The 14,078-nt window shown below is 35.1% G+C and overlaps 1 protein-coding gene across 3 annotated transcripts in view; it reads right to left on the reverse strand.

Moving 5' to 3' along the window:
- Positions 1–208: 208 nt before the first annotated feature.
- LOC117407278 (UDP-glucuronic acid decarboxylase 1) overlaps positions 209–14,078 on the reverse strand; it is a 34,708-nt gene continuing 20,838 nt past the window's right edge. For all 3 annotated transcript variants that reach the window (XM_059029085.1, XM_059029084.1, XM_059029083.1), the window contains 6 exons: positions 9,967–10,086; positions 9,469–9,512; positions 3,066–3,126; positions 2,068–2,125; positions 1,240–1,343; positions 209–926 (listed from right to left, as the gene is read on the reverse strand). In XM_059029085.1, the coding sequence (XP_058885068.1) occupies positions 795–926; positions 1,240–1,343; positions 2,068–2,125; positions 3,066–3,126; positions 9,469–9,512; positions 9,967–10,086 (519 nt within the window). In that variant the 3' untranslated portion in view covers positions 209–794. The remainder of the gene's footprint in view (positions 927–1,239; positions 1,344–2,067; positions 2,126–3,065; positions 3,127–9,468; positions 9,513–9,966; positions 10,087–14,078) is intronic.

The following is a 14,078-nucleotide window of genomic DNA, read 5'->3' on the forward strand; positions in this document are numbered from 1 at the left end:
TTAACCACCGGGGTTGATGGCACTAGATCAGTTGCAAATGGATTTTTGTGTAAAGACCTTGATACATCTGGCCCTTGATATTTCAGAATGGACATTTCAAATGCAGAAATAAAGCAATTCCTTTAACAATATTTTATTAAAATAGCATATTCAAATCACTGGTAGCCAGTAATACAGTAATGTTTGTGGTTTGTGTCCCCCCCCACCCCCACCCCCACCCACACCCACCCAGAGGTCACAAAGTGTAACACAATAAGAATGCAGAACCATGTTACCTATTCATGGTTACAGTCAGTATATTTTACATTTCAAACTTATCTATAAAAATGTGTGATTTAAAAGATATTCAAAGATGACGGATGAGCCAATGGTAAATATACAAACAATAAGCAAGCAGTGTACCACACGCGACAACACTGTTCATTTAAAGCCTCTTTATGCATAGGGAAGTCACATACTTACTTCACAGTATACATCTGAAATAAATTACTTTTTTTGCACTTCACCTGGAATTTAAGAAACGTTTATTTATTTATTTTAAACAAAGTCTCACATCAAATGAACTGCAGAATATAAAACTTGAATTTTTCTACTCTAATTTTAAATTTTAAAAGTGCAAGGCAAGATTTGCAAGTTTTTTTTTTTTTTAGGCACATCCATCTTTGTAAAGCAAGCTTGATTTGAGGAATTTTGAAAAATTCCAGTTTGCTCTTCACCAAAAAAACACAAAAGAAAATAAAAGTTCTGTTTATCCGTTTTTACTATCCCTTGGTAACTGTAATCAGCAGGGCTCATTAGTTGTGTCTTGGCCTGCCTTTCTTTATTCTTGCTTGTTTGGGTTTGGGGATATATTGGTTGTTTGCCTGGTATTCCAGTTCTTTGCTGAAGTAGTGAATAGTTTTATTTATGCCTTCTTCCAACGGTACCTGTTCAGTAGACACAATACATTGGATCAGTACCTGCGTGAAATACATGGCAATGCCTACAGTATGCAAGGCCTTGATACTTCAGGATAATGAAACTTCTAGCATCTGGGAACACAAGACACATTTTATAAACAGCAAGAGCAGGATGCGTTGAGGATTTTGCATGGACAGCGTCAATTAGCAACAAAAATGAGACCCAAAAAAATAAATTTGGATCTCAGCAACATGCCTCTCCGATACACACAGAATAACAACCGTTTGTATCAGTACAGACGTCATTAAACAGCTGCGTAGGCATTTGTACAGTACTTACCACAGGCTCCCATCCTAACATCATTTTGGCCTTTGTGATGTCAGGTTTTCTCCTTTGTGGATCGTCCTGTGCCTCTGGAAGAAATTGGATCTGACTTCTGCTGCCTGATGAGGATGACAAAATACAATTACAAACTTTGCTTTTTCTACAATTGGGTTTAATATCTCACACAAAGACACGCTGTTCAGCTATGGCCAAAAGTGTTGCATCACCCTATGGAATTAACCAATTTTGTTTCATAAAGTTGAATGAAACCTGCTGAATAATGTTACGTTAACATATTGAATTACATAACACTTTGTAGTTTTCCATATATTTAACGAAAAATGTGACATTTCAAAATCAAACATGAAGTACTATTATGGCTTCCGGTAGTCTTTTGTGATATCATTTTGTAGTTTATTTGATTACATGATGTTAAATATCAAAATCATGTTATATATATATATATATATATATATATATATATATATATATATATATATATATATATATATATATATATATATATTAAATGTCTCAATCCTAAAATTGTCTGATGCAAAACTTTTGGCCATAGCTGCAGTCTCTGAAACACTGCAGTAGTGGTAGAGGAGCATCTGGCGCATACTTTTCCCACTGAACTTCTAAAGACACTGTGCCGGCACATTTGCAGTGTTGTAGAGCTTCTGGTAAAACACATTAAATAAATCATCTGTCTTGTGTACATAAATACATAAAGTTCTAGAAACAAAGCTGCCCTGTCAGCACAAAGTAACGCATTAACCCTCTTTATCACCTCGTCCTGTGTATGTAGTGTAGCCTTAAACATTTTTATTTTATACTTACCGACAAGGTCCTTGATTAATCTGGCAAATTCTAATATTGTATGCTCTTCTGGGTTCCCCTGTGAAATTTAAAAAAAAAAAAAAAAAATGTATATTGTTTTAGAAAATACTTAGTCCTTCATTTTGAATGTGCTGCTTTTTCTATTTGGCAGCTATCTTTTGTGGACAGTATTGTGCTGCCAATGAAGAGATCTGCAAATTATATATATATATATATATATATATATATATATATATAAAATTTTAAAAGCTCCAGGGTAATTTTTGATGTTAGAACTACACAAATAAACTGTTTTGACAGTCTGGCATGACATAATGAAAACATACAGATTTAAAATATTTTGTCTCATTTTATTAATTCCAGGCAACTCAAAGTCTAGAATTTAATAAGAGACTGAACTCAAGAGCACTAAACTACAGCCACCTGACCCGATACAACTAATAAAACGTTTCTTAGGAACATAAGTACAGCAGTTTTGTAGGGACACTTTGATAAAACCTTTTTTTTATGTTTTCGCAGAGATTAGACTACTCACTGGTACTGTATGTTGAGGTTAAACAGAATGTCTTAATACCGTACCTACTGTTCTACTGCACAACTCTTTGCCAGCCTGAGTAAAACTGAGCTAAACTAAAAGTTAAAAATGTATAATTGGTAGTGAACAGTAACCCTTTTGTTTGGTTTTGTTTTTTTTTAGAAAGGGTCTACTTACAATTCTGAACCTGTGTGATTTTAAGCTTTTTCAATAAAGAAGAAAAAACAAATACGCAAATTTTACAACCTTTTCAACTAAGAATTTCTACTGAGGCAGTTACAGTTTAATTTTGCTGATGCTGTCAGTAATGACCTTGTATAACAGAATTTGTCTTGAAAAGCTGAATGAGTATTTTGTAATACTAAATACAGGGTTATATGTGTTCTTACAGTATAGATTTGAATGTGCACTTTCTGCAATGCACACATGGACTGAAACCAATGACAGACAAACAGGTACATACCAAGTTCACAGGGCTGCTAACATTGCTGTTCATCAAGGACACCAGTCCATTCACCAGGTCACTGAAAGAGAAATAAAATAATTTACAGTACAATACATAAAAGTTCTTATTTCTACAGGACACGGTGAAAATGCAATTAGACCGCAAATAAGTGCAGATTGTTTCAATCACAATCACGACTCTCCTCAGTTCTAGGAGCATGGCTCAGAAAGATTTTATCTTTTTGCATTCATGGCCTTTCGGATTTGTATTTCCTCCAGCGTTCCGGAGAGCGTCTATTTCTGCTTTCCATCTATTTATTGAGACTTATGCACCTATACGGTACAGTAACTTTTGGATTTGTTTTATATTCATCAATCTAACTGTGTTTGGCCATTAAAGGGCAGCAGTGATTGAGTATATTAACAAAATACGAAATACAGTTACAAAACATGCTGGTATAATTCATTTTAAATCCCTGCATGTTATCTTTATAATTCGTTTTATCAGTTAATTGATTTCACTCCTGTCAAAGCGTCTTCTCTTTTAGAAGTTTAAAATCCCCACCAGCAAACATCAGGTAGAACTATAGAATTGCTCTACTCATTGAGCAGCGTAATTACTGTATGCTTCATAGGACTGAAACTACAAAGTGTCTGTCACCGGCTTACAAGACAAGAGGGTCTCGTCTCTACTGAGGAATGTAATACGGTTTTACATTTTTTTAGAACTTCTGGAGATTGGTAAAATTTGTTTAAATGTCATTAGAGGGGAAAAAATGGCACTACGGTAATAATATATATATATATATATATATATATATATATATATATATATATATATATATATATATATATATATATATATATATATTTATATTTTAGGGGCATTCTTAACAGCATTTTTTTTTTTTTTTACCTGCAAAATGACATTTAAATGTAAAGGTTTCATGAACAAACTATGCAGGGGTTTTGTAAACTAAAACAAAATGACCCGATTCCAAAATGTATGGGAAATGTTTATCCGATATGTTTGTGTATACAGCATGATATATGTAAGAATGTGTGACATATATATTTATTACATTTATATAGCGCTTTTTATACAAAAGTAAATCGCAAAGCACTGTACAGTACATAGTAGGAATAAAAAAACACAGATAATACATTTGTATAAAATGTCACACATACAACTGCCAAAGTCAGACCATTTAAATAACAATATACACATAATAATACAAAAGCAGCAATTTTAAAGTTACATTAAAACACAATAAGATAAGAAAAACTTTTATAAAAGTGCGTTTTTAGTCTTGACTTGAAAACTGTAACGGTCATAATTTAGGAGCTCTAAGAAAAAGCCCTACCTCCCATGTTGCTTTTGTTGACCATGGGAATAACCAGCAGCCCCGCTTCCTGTGATCTCAGAGTGCGGTTTATATACATGTATTATTATCTGCCCTGAAACACTATAGCTGTCAAATAATCACAAATCAATAGCTGTAAATGTTATAATAAAGCTGTAACTGACAAACACTTTGATACCTTGCTAACAGAAAAGGACAGCTCAGGGGTTCCACTGTAACAACACTACACTGCTTGTATTCATTGAAATATATTAGTCTTGTGATAAATGCAAGCTAATGTTTTTAAGCTGCATTTTTTTTTTTTTTTAATGACCTTTGCCCAGCCAGGTCAGTCTTCAGCAGTGGAGACGCTTTATAAGCCAACTGACAAGATTAGGTTTAGAAATCTTGTCAGTCAAAACTGCAGTATGAAAAATAAAAAAATAAAAAAATTCTACAGGGTTCATTTCAAGCGTATGTTTTTAAAATCATAGATAGAAAACACTGGTTAATGATATCATGCACTTTGTGAAGTCTCCAAGATCCTTCTACTTTCCCATTATAGTTGCACCCAATTCTCACACAGCTTATATTGGTCTAGTTGATCACATGTTACATGAATACAAACATCCGCAGACAAGGGATTTTAATAATTTTGCTGGTATTCTCCCATTTTAGGCCAGTCACACACATACTCTACACACATGCATACAGACATACACCCACATACATACAGTACATTAATCGTGAAATGAAAACAAGATTTAAGTTACTTACATCAAGTTGCAGTACTAACTCATCGAAATTTGTGACTGTTGGCATCCGACTTTAAACTAATGAACATCAAAATAAGGTCATGTTCTGACAAATGTGATTTACAGCACTGTATAGCTAGCTCTGCATGAACTATTATCCATTCCACTGTAGATATTTTCATCAAACCTACCTCTCACGTTATTAAGGATCCCCTCTTGTTTGAACAGTACATTACTGACCGCAGATCTCCGTGTGGAAAACTGCTTTTGACCTCATTGTTGCCTGATTTAAAACTAAATTGTTTTGAGATTTGTCCACCTTTCTGTCCATTGTGGAGATTTCTAATAGATTCTTCTATATGGCATTTCTCAAGGTTGATCAATGCGTCATTGGCTAAGCTGAACCTGGGGTTTTCTGCTCCCATTGTAAACAAAACTCTCCCTCAACCACAGCTATTGAGTGTACAGTATTTAGATAGAAGCAATACCGACAAAAGTTCTTAGTTAGTGCAAAGCAGAACCAGTCCTGGCATTTAAACAAATATTTCTGCTCATAGTGGCAGGGCTGTACATATGTACAGCTATGGCCAAAGGTTTTGCATCACCCTATAAAATTAACATTTTGCTACATAAAGGCAAACGAAACCTGCTGAATAATGTTATGGTAACATATTACATACTGCTTTGTTGTTTTCCATATATTTAACGAAAAACTGGAAAATGTGACATTTCAAAATCTAACATGAAAATCTGTACTACTATTATGCCTTCCGGTAGACTTTTGCGATATCATTTTGTAGTTTCTTTGCTTACGTGACGGTAAATAAAAAGATCTAAATTATGTTCATATATATTATATATATTATATATATATATATATATATATATATATAAATTTTTTTTTTTTTTTTAATTATGTCTCAATCCTAAAATTCTAGGTAATGTAAAACTAGTGGCCATAGCTGTAGGTTAAAGTCAAACCTAGTTGGGACACTATCAGATGAAACAAAGATGTCCAGATGTATTTTGCTCAGGGAGAAGACCTGAGACTGTACAGAATTTGGAATCCCGGACAGGAAGAGGCAACACAGCATCACTAGATCCATCTATCATAGACGATTCCCTGGCATGACAACTAGCCCAGTTAGGTCAAATATAAAAAAGTGTTTGCCTCAAAGGCACTGCAAATCAAAAGCCCTTCCAACCTTCTCAATTTCCTTTGGATTATTTTTGAACTTGTTTAGTTTACTTTATTGCAGCAATTACCAATAAAGTACTCCATATACTGAGATTCAGTATCAGTGATACAGACTGCAGACCCTTTGAATAAAAGGCTGCAGGGTGGACATGCGATTGCCGACGACCAGAGAGCAGCGACCAGGTCAGCAGAATCATGGACAATGAGTTAATAAAATAAATAAAAGACAATTCATCTGGAACAACTAAAATAAGAAATTGCAAGTTTAATGTCCTGGTCTTAACCTTCAACATCAACACAAAATACAAATATCTGACATACTAAAAGCTTAGGTCTCCCCTAAAGGGATAAACATGCTTTATCTACTATAAATGAAACATTTACATCCACACCCCCCATTAAGTCAGACGACTATACAAACTATATTTAAACAAAAAAAAAAAACCGTAAAAACAACCCTATAAGGCATATCTTCTTTGAAACTGAAGGTCCAACACAGCAGTTGTCCACATATGTTTTTTGAAACTTCATGCTGCGGTTTTTCATTCTCACCTTGACTTTTTTATGTAGTGCTTCCTAGAAGCACAAGTATATTTATGATGAAGGACATCTCTGCTGCATTAAGCACTGCATTTCAAATAAGAACTGCTTTTTTAAATGGTCAGGTTTTTAGGTTTGAAATTTGGCTATGCAAAGTTATTCATATTTACTGAATTGTAAAAACTGAAGTCTAAATAATCATTGTCCATTTGGTCTGGACAACAAAAAGCAACCTTATTCACTTAATGATGTAAAAATGTTTCAAGTTTACTTTCCTAGTGTGATTTTTATACCAAGTTTAGGGGCCACAGTGAAACAGCTCCAGCATTACACTTAAATAAGTACCCATGTGAACAAATCACATTCTTACAATATGATATCAAATGGGACAGAGAAGCAAGGTTCTGACTTTATCAAATCCAACAGGCCAGAGCAGTTCCTTTGATCTCTAACACTCAATTAGCCTCTGGGCTCCCCAATCCCATACACTGTAGTCTCATCACACCTCTCTCTCTGTGAGACTGCTGCTTGGGGAACAATGTCACAGGTTACAAATCTGGGTTAAGTGCGGAGTCACATGGTGTCAAATCAACCATAGTTTTAAGTCTCCCCACTTGCCCCTTACACATTCAAACATCCCTTTCACATACCGATCCACAAAAAGGGAGACAAAACCGAACCAGGTAACTATAGACCAGTAAGCCTGACTTCTATTATATGTAAACTTATGGAAACTATAATAAGATCCAAAATGGAAAATTACCTGTATGGTAACAATATCCTGGGAGACAGCCAGCATGGTTTTAGGAAAGGGAGATCATGTCTAATTGGGCAGACACATGGCAAATGAAATTTAATAGAGAAAAGTGTAGTATTGCATGCAGGCAATAAAAATGTGCATTATAAATATCATATGGGAGATACTGAAATTGAAGAAGGGAACTATGAAAAAGACCTAGGAGTTTATGTTGACTCAGAAATGTCTTCATCTAGACAATGTGGGGAAGCTATAAAAAAGGCTAACAAGATGCTCGGATATATTGTGAGAAGTGTTGAATTTAAATCAAGGGAAGTAATGTTAAAACTCTACAATGCATTAGTAAGACCTCACCTAGAATATTGTGTTCAGTTCTGGTCACTTCGTTACAAAAAGGATATTGCTGCTCTAGAAAGAGTGCAAAGAAGAGCAACCAGAATTATCCCAGGTTTAAAAGGCATGTTGTATGCAGACAGGCTAAAATAATTGAATCTATTCAGTCTTGAACAAAGAAGACTACGCAGCGATCTGATTCAAACATTCAAAATCCTAAAAGGTATAGACAATGTCAACCCGGGGGACTTCTTTGACTTGAAAAAAGAAAAAAGGACTAGGGGTCACAAATGGAGAGTAGATAAAGGGGCATTCAGAACAGAAAATAGGAGGCACTTTTTGTGAGGGTCTGGAACCAACTCCCCAGTAATGTTGTTGAAGCTGACAGCCTGGGATCCTTCAAGAAGCTGCTTGATGAGATTCTGGGATCAATAAGCTACTAACAACCAAACGAGCAAGATGGGCTGAATAGCCTCCTCTTGTTTGTAAACTTTCTTATGTTCTTATGTGGTCTGTCTCCTGACCGCATCCTAACTGCAAAGAAGTTTTACTCTACCTAAGTAAACGAGGGTTGTCCCCAAAATTCACATCATTAAATGTGCACTTTTTTCAGAGAACCATGTATATTTAAATATTGAAACTTAAAGTTTGAAACATGTTTAAGTTAACATACCTAGATCAGTCCTTGGTGTATACTTGATATTTATTCAAAATCTACTGAATGGAAGCAAAATAAGTTAAACATCAAGAACTATCCATATATAGTCTACTGTATTCCCCAAGTAATTGAAGTATAGTGCATGTATTTTTCAGTCCATGGACAGTCATCTTTGGACAATAGCTTTCTTTGCAATGCATGTCTGGACAGTGTCTTCACTTAGACAATCGTTTCTGTTGACCATTTCTAATACTATACATTTCTGCACAGGGTCAAACTAAATAGTGAATTACCCAAAACACTTGTCTGAAGAGTGTTTTCTATAGTACTTTTGTTGTTCGATTCAGGATCTTAAATAGTAGTGCAATAGTAAAGGAACAGTTCCCTGGCTATTTTCCATATATTTTCTGCTTTCTGCATTTTAGTTGACAAAGATAAGTCACTGTCACAGCTCAGCACTAAACTGATCTGGACGCCCTCATCTCAAATGATGGCAATGCAGTATTAAAACAAGCATACAATTATTGAAAACAGACCTCTGTGATTAGATATTTTCATTTGCAGTTTATAACTGGACGGGTGAAGTGCAATATACAGGGTGATTAGAAAGCAAGTTTACCACATCAACGCACCACATCTCATGTGGTAAACATACTTTCTAATCACCCTGTACATCACAGAACCATAACCTTTGAGCGATAAGAAAAGGGAACAATTCTCATTTTCACGATACTAAATACTTTTCTCCCAATCTGTTCTGCTTTACTAACACTGCTCCCACAAACGGCATGAATATGGTTCAGGAGACCAGTACTTTATTTCAGAATAAAAATCTTACCTCACATACTGGAATGCTCTTGTTTGGGATCCTGATCCGTAAACCTATTTAAAAAAAAAAACACACGCACACACACACAGAGCAACATATTTATTAATAATAAAAGTTAGGAAGGCTGAGCTACAGTACTGCAAGTCAATATTTAATTTTTTGATGTAACAAACATGCAGTCTTTTTCCATATCGCTCAGATATCTATTTTAAAGCAAAATCTAAGTTAATGTATTAGGAATTTTAATTACTGTTTTCAAATGTTTTTTTTTTGCTTCGTTATAAAATTAAAATCAATAAACTTCCAAAAAACAATCAATCACAGATTCTAGTGTATAACTTGCTGACAGTCTCAGCTACTGCCTTTCCTATGTTGTACATCATTATTCACAGAGCAGAAAAACAAAGCAAAACATGCTGCTGTTAAGGGTTTCATTTAGCTACAGCTTTGGTTCTGTCCTTCAGGTACGAATTTCTTTTGTCTGCAACCCAGCTGCCCTGTACTTACTGTGAGAGGTTCTCCCTGGAGTGCCTGTAGAATGAAATTGCTGACAACTCTGCCGTCATTCATGTGCATGCGAGACCCAAAAGTATTAAATATTCGTGCGACCCGCACCTCCACTCCTTCCTGCAGAGACACAGTAAAGGGAAAGGGTTTTACAACAAGTGACCAGCTATAGACCTGCCAAGAAACAGACTAGCCACGTGTAGGTACAGACACCACTAGGCTGCAGCAACTAATCTTGGATCGCCTTACCTGAAATTACATTAGGTAAACAACATGAAGCAACCTTTACAGCGATGGTAAAGAACAAGAATAAAATCATTCCTCTGGTCAGGCTTATATAATACAGTCGCCTCCTCGTATAAGAACACCTCCTGAGATCACACTTCAGCTTATGGAACAACCTTGTTGTGAAACTGAATGTTCCCATTGGAAATGCTCAGGCTAAAGGAACTCACCATCATCGAACTCAAATGGTTTATTCAATCTTTTCAAACCAGACTTTTAATTTAGAGATGCTGCTGCATTTAACGTGTGTAGGGCGGTGCTGTGCTAGTAACCGTTGTATTCAAATTCATTCTCGTATTCATTATTACTGCATTTTTACTGTATGTAGGGGTGTTTTGTTAATTTTGTTTGTCAAAGTTTCAGTTGCGGTGTAAAAGATGTGGAGCCTTTCTCATTTATCTGGCTAAAGAAATAATTTTAAATTGCATAATACATTATTTATAAGCATCACACTTGCTGACTTGTATTATGTTTTACGTAAAAGACAATAACTGCATAGATAAAACTGGTGACCACTAATTTGATATAGTACTCATGCTACAACTATTTTTTGATTGGCTATACTTAATCACAAACTGACCAGAGCCACAGATTACAAGACATGAAGTGTTCTTAAAAGAAAGTATTGTGTGCAAACATGCCTTGAAGAGATACTGTCATTACAAATCACACACTACTCAATATATCTTCTAGTTCTTCACTGTAAGGTAGTTACTGTTATTGACTTTCAAAACAATACTGTACTTACGCACACAGCTGAAAACAACATCAAGATAAAAATAAAAACAATTTACAAATTCTAAAATTATAAAACAATTTTAACTTTAACTATTACTACACCTATCGTACGACTACTAGCATCACAAATAACATGCATATTCCAATACACATGTTCAATGCATGACAGAGCTCTTAATGAAATAGAACTGCTGTATCAGTATGAGATTGTGAATCGAATATAAATCAACATGTTGAAAATCAATATGGTTGTATATCATAAGTGCTTTTTACAAAGGTTTGGTTCTGAACCACACCCTATAACTACAATTAAAAACCGATTCAGAATCGTTAGTGCAAACCTTTGACGTGGGCATGTTTTTTTTCCCCTGTGACTGCGCAAGCTATTTACATGATCCAAACAAACACAGATTCTGCAAATTTAATGGAAGTTATATCTGAAAACTTTCATGCACTGGTTACAGATGACATGATTAAAGGCTTAAATTGGCTTGCTTAATTTAATAAGAGATTACAGCACTGTGAGTTTAAACCTCCCATAACAAATTTCTGGATCAAACAATTTGGTATCATTTGACAATCCAAGATAATCACAAGGTGTGGACAGCTGCCAGGTGTTATCAGACTCCAATTCATTTAAAGCATGTAGTCTGTTCTCAAAGCCAACAATCTGTATGAGAATGGCCAAAATACACATTATTGATCCGTCCTAATTTAGGATGGCAGTGGCCCTTACACAATTTTATCCAAAGCTTTATATAACCACAAGTCAAATTATTCACTGCCATGACATATGATGAAAGGACTTGGCATTGGCCAATACTGCTCAGTAGAGTAAGAATGTGTAACCCTAACAAAAGAAGTGAAGCAACAATACACTGTAGATTAGAAAATTGATCTAAAAATATAGCGTTATATGTCCCCACATGTCACTGCAACTGTTTAAATAATGTACCTGTAATTTTTATTTTCATTGTTTACATCCAGACAAATTTTCGAAGCTCGACTGACAACCGTGTCATCATTGCAAAGCTCTGGTTCTGCAGACACTGTGTGTGTGAATTGTACTGAGACAGGTGTAACAAGTACACTTTTTATTTTCTTTATTATTTTAAACACCACTTAAGTATTTAGGTTTTATTTAGGCTATTGCAAATACCCACAACATGATGTAACATTGTCCACCACTAGGATACTGAAGCCTGAAGGCTAACAGACCACAGATGTAATTCTCAAACTGCATTACTTAAGGAATATTGAGAAAAACACTTCTATTTATTAGTAACAAAAAACAGTGCTGCATAAAATCACGAAAATAACAACAGAAAAAAATGTGTGTGTGTTTTTTTATGTATCTATTTTCTAATAGCAAAGAAACTCTCGTAAGAGGGTTTTAGCGTCTTGTTTAACAGTACGAGGGGGCTTTACCAGACTGTAAAGCCCTCTTCTTTGGGTTACTAATTTTGTTGACACATAAATGTAATACATTTAATGCATTTTCTTATCTATGTTTATATTTTCTCATTTGTCCATTTTATTTGATGTAAAGTGTGCGGAGATGCCTTTATTGATGTCAAGTTTGCTATATAAATAAAGATCGATGAACTGACTGATTGATTGATTGATTGATTGATAATAAGGGCTTATCTGGAAGTATTTTAAATGCATACAGATTTCATTTATTTGATTTACTTAAGAAAATGATGAGCAATATGGTTAATCATCATTCTGCCTGCCACTTCCACTCAGGTTGATACTGGCACTCGAACTGGGGATGCACTTCAATGCGGAATTTGAAATATGATACGCTAAAACACAGTGTGGGATGGAACACCAATAACCATTAGTTAAAGAAGTCGTAGTCATAAAAAAACTCCATCTGTTATATTACTCATTTTATTTTATTATTCATTATGCCATGTGCTATATGAGGAAAGCCTACATTAATTTTGCTGGTTGACAGTAAAGAGCGTGACTGTGCCTGCTGTAATGTATCAAAGTACTACGTCATGTTATATCTTTCCAGTGCGTTGGGACAGTGCAGTCTAATTCTGTCATTATTTAATTGCATGCCTCTATCTGAGGATAGCACTATATCTAACATTATTAACTGAAATACCAGTTACACCTTACAGTATTCAGACTACCCTTTGACATTTAAACAATTTTTTTTTTTTTTTTTTATTTTTTTTTTAAGTTCATGAACAAGACAGAAGTTATCAGCAGACATCTAATCGACTTCCAAAAAGCATTCAACAGCCTAGACCGAAACATCCTGTGGAAGCTCAGGAGACACTATGGCATACCAGAGAAATTCATCACCATCATTCAGCTGATGTACCTACGATCCTCATGCAGAGTGGTGCACAATGGTCATCTTACAGAGCCCTTTACAATCAACACAGGGTTGTTATCTCCCCTACTCTTTTTACTTGAAATAGACTGGTTAATGCGACAAACCACAGAAGGCCAAAGACAATGGTCACTCTGGTCACAACTGGACGACTTCGATTATGCAGATGATATTGCCCTAATATATCACACATACCAACAAATGCAGAGCAAAGTCACTGAGTTGGCAAGAACAGCAGTCAAAACAGGGCTTGCCATTAACAAAGACAAAACTAAGGTGATGCATATTAATAATTCAAAAGAAGACCGTTTCATTCTGGATGGGAAGAAGCTAGAAGAGGTAGGCTCCTTTACCTACCTGAGAAGTGTCATAGAGAAGGATGGAGGAGCAGACAAAGACATCCAAATGAGAACAGGAAAACATTTAAGCTAAAACAAAGCTCTGCATTTTTAATATCAATGTAAAATCAGTGCTGTTGTACGGAGCAGAAACATGGAGGACAACAAAGGTATAAAAAAAACAAACTGCAAGCTTTCATAAATAAATGCCTCAGAACCATCTTAGGAATCTATGCGCCAAACACCATCAAGAACAAAGATCCCTGGGAAAGAACACAACAACAAATCAAGAAACACAAATCATGAGAAGAAAGTGGTGTTGGATTGGACATACATGCAGAAAACTAACAAACATAACCAGACAGTCACTGACTTGGAACCCACAAGGGAAAAGAATA

Source organism: Acipenser ruthenus, chromosome 8, assembly GCF_902713425.1.
Source record: "Acipenser ruthenus chromosome 8, fAciRut3.2 maternal haplotype, whole genome shotgun sequence".
Taxonomy (NCBI): domain Eukaryota; kingdom Metazoa; phylum Chordata; class Actinopteri; order Acipenseriformes; family Acipenseridae; genus Acipenser; species Acipenser ruthenus.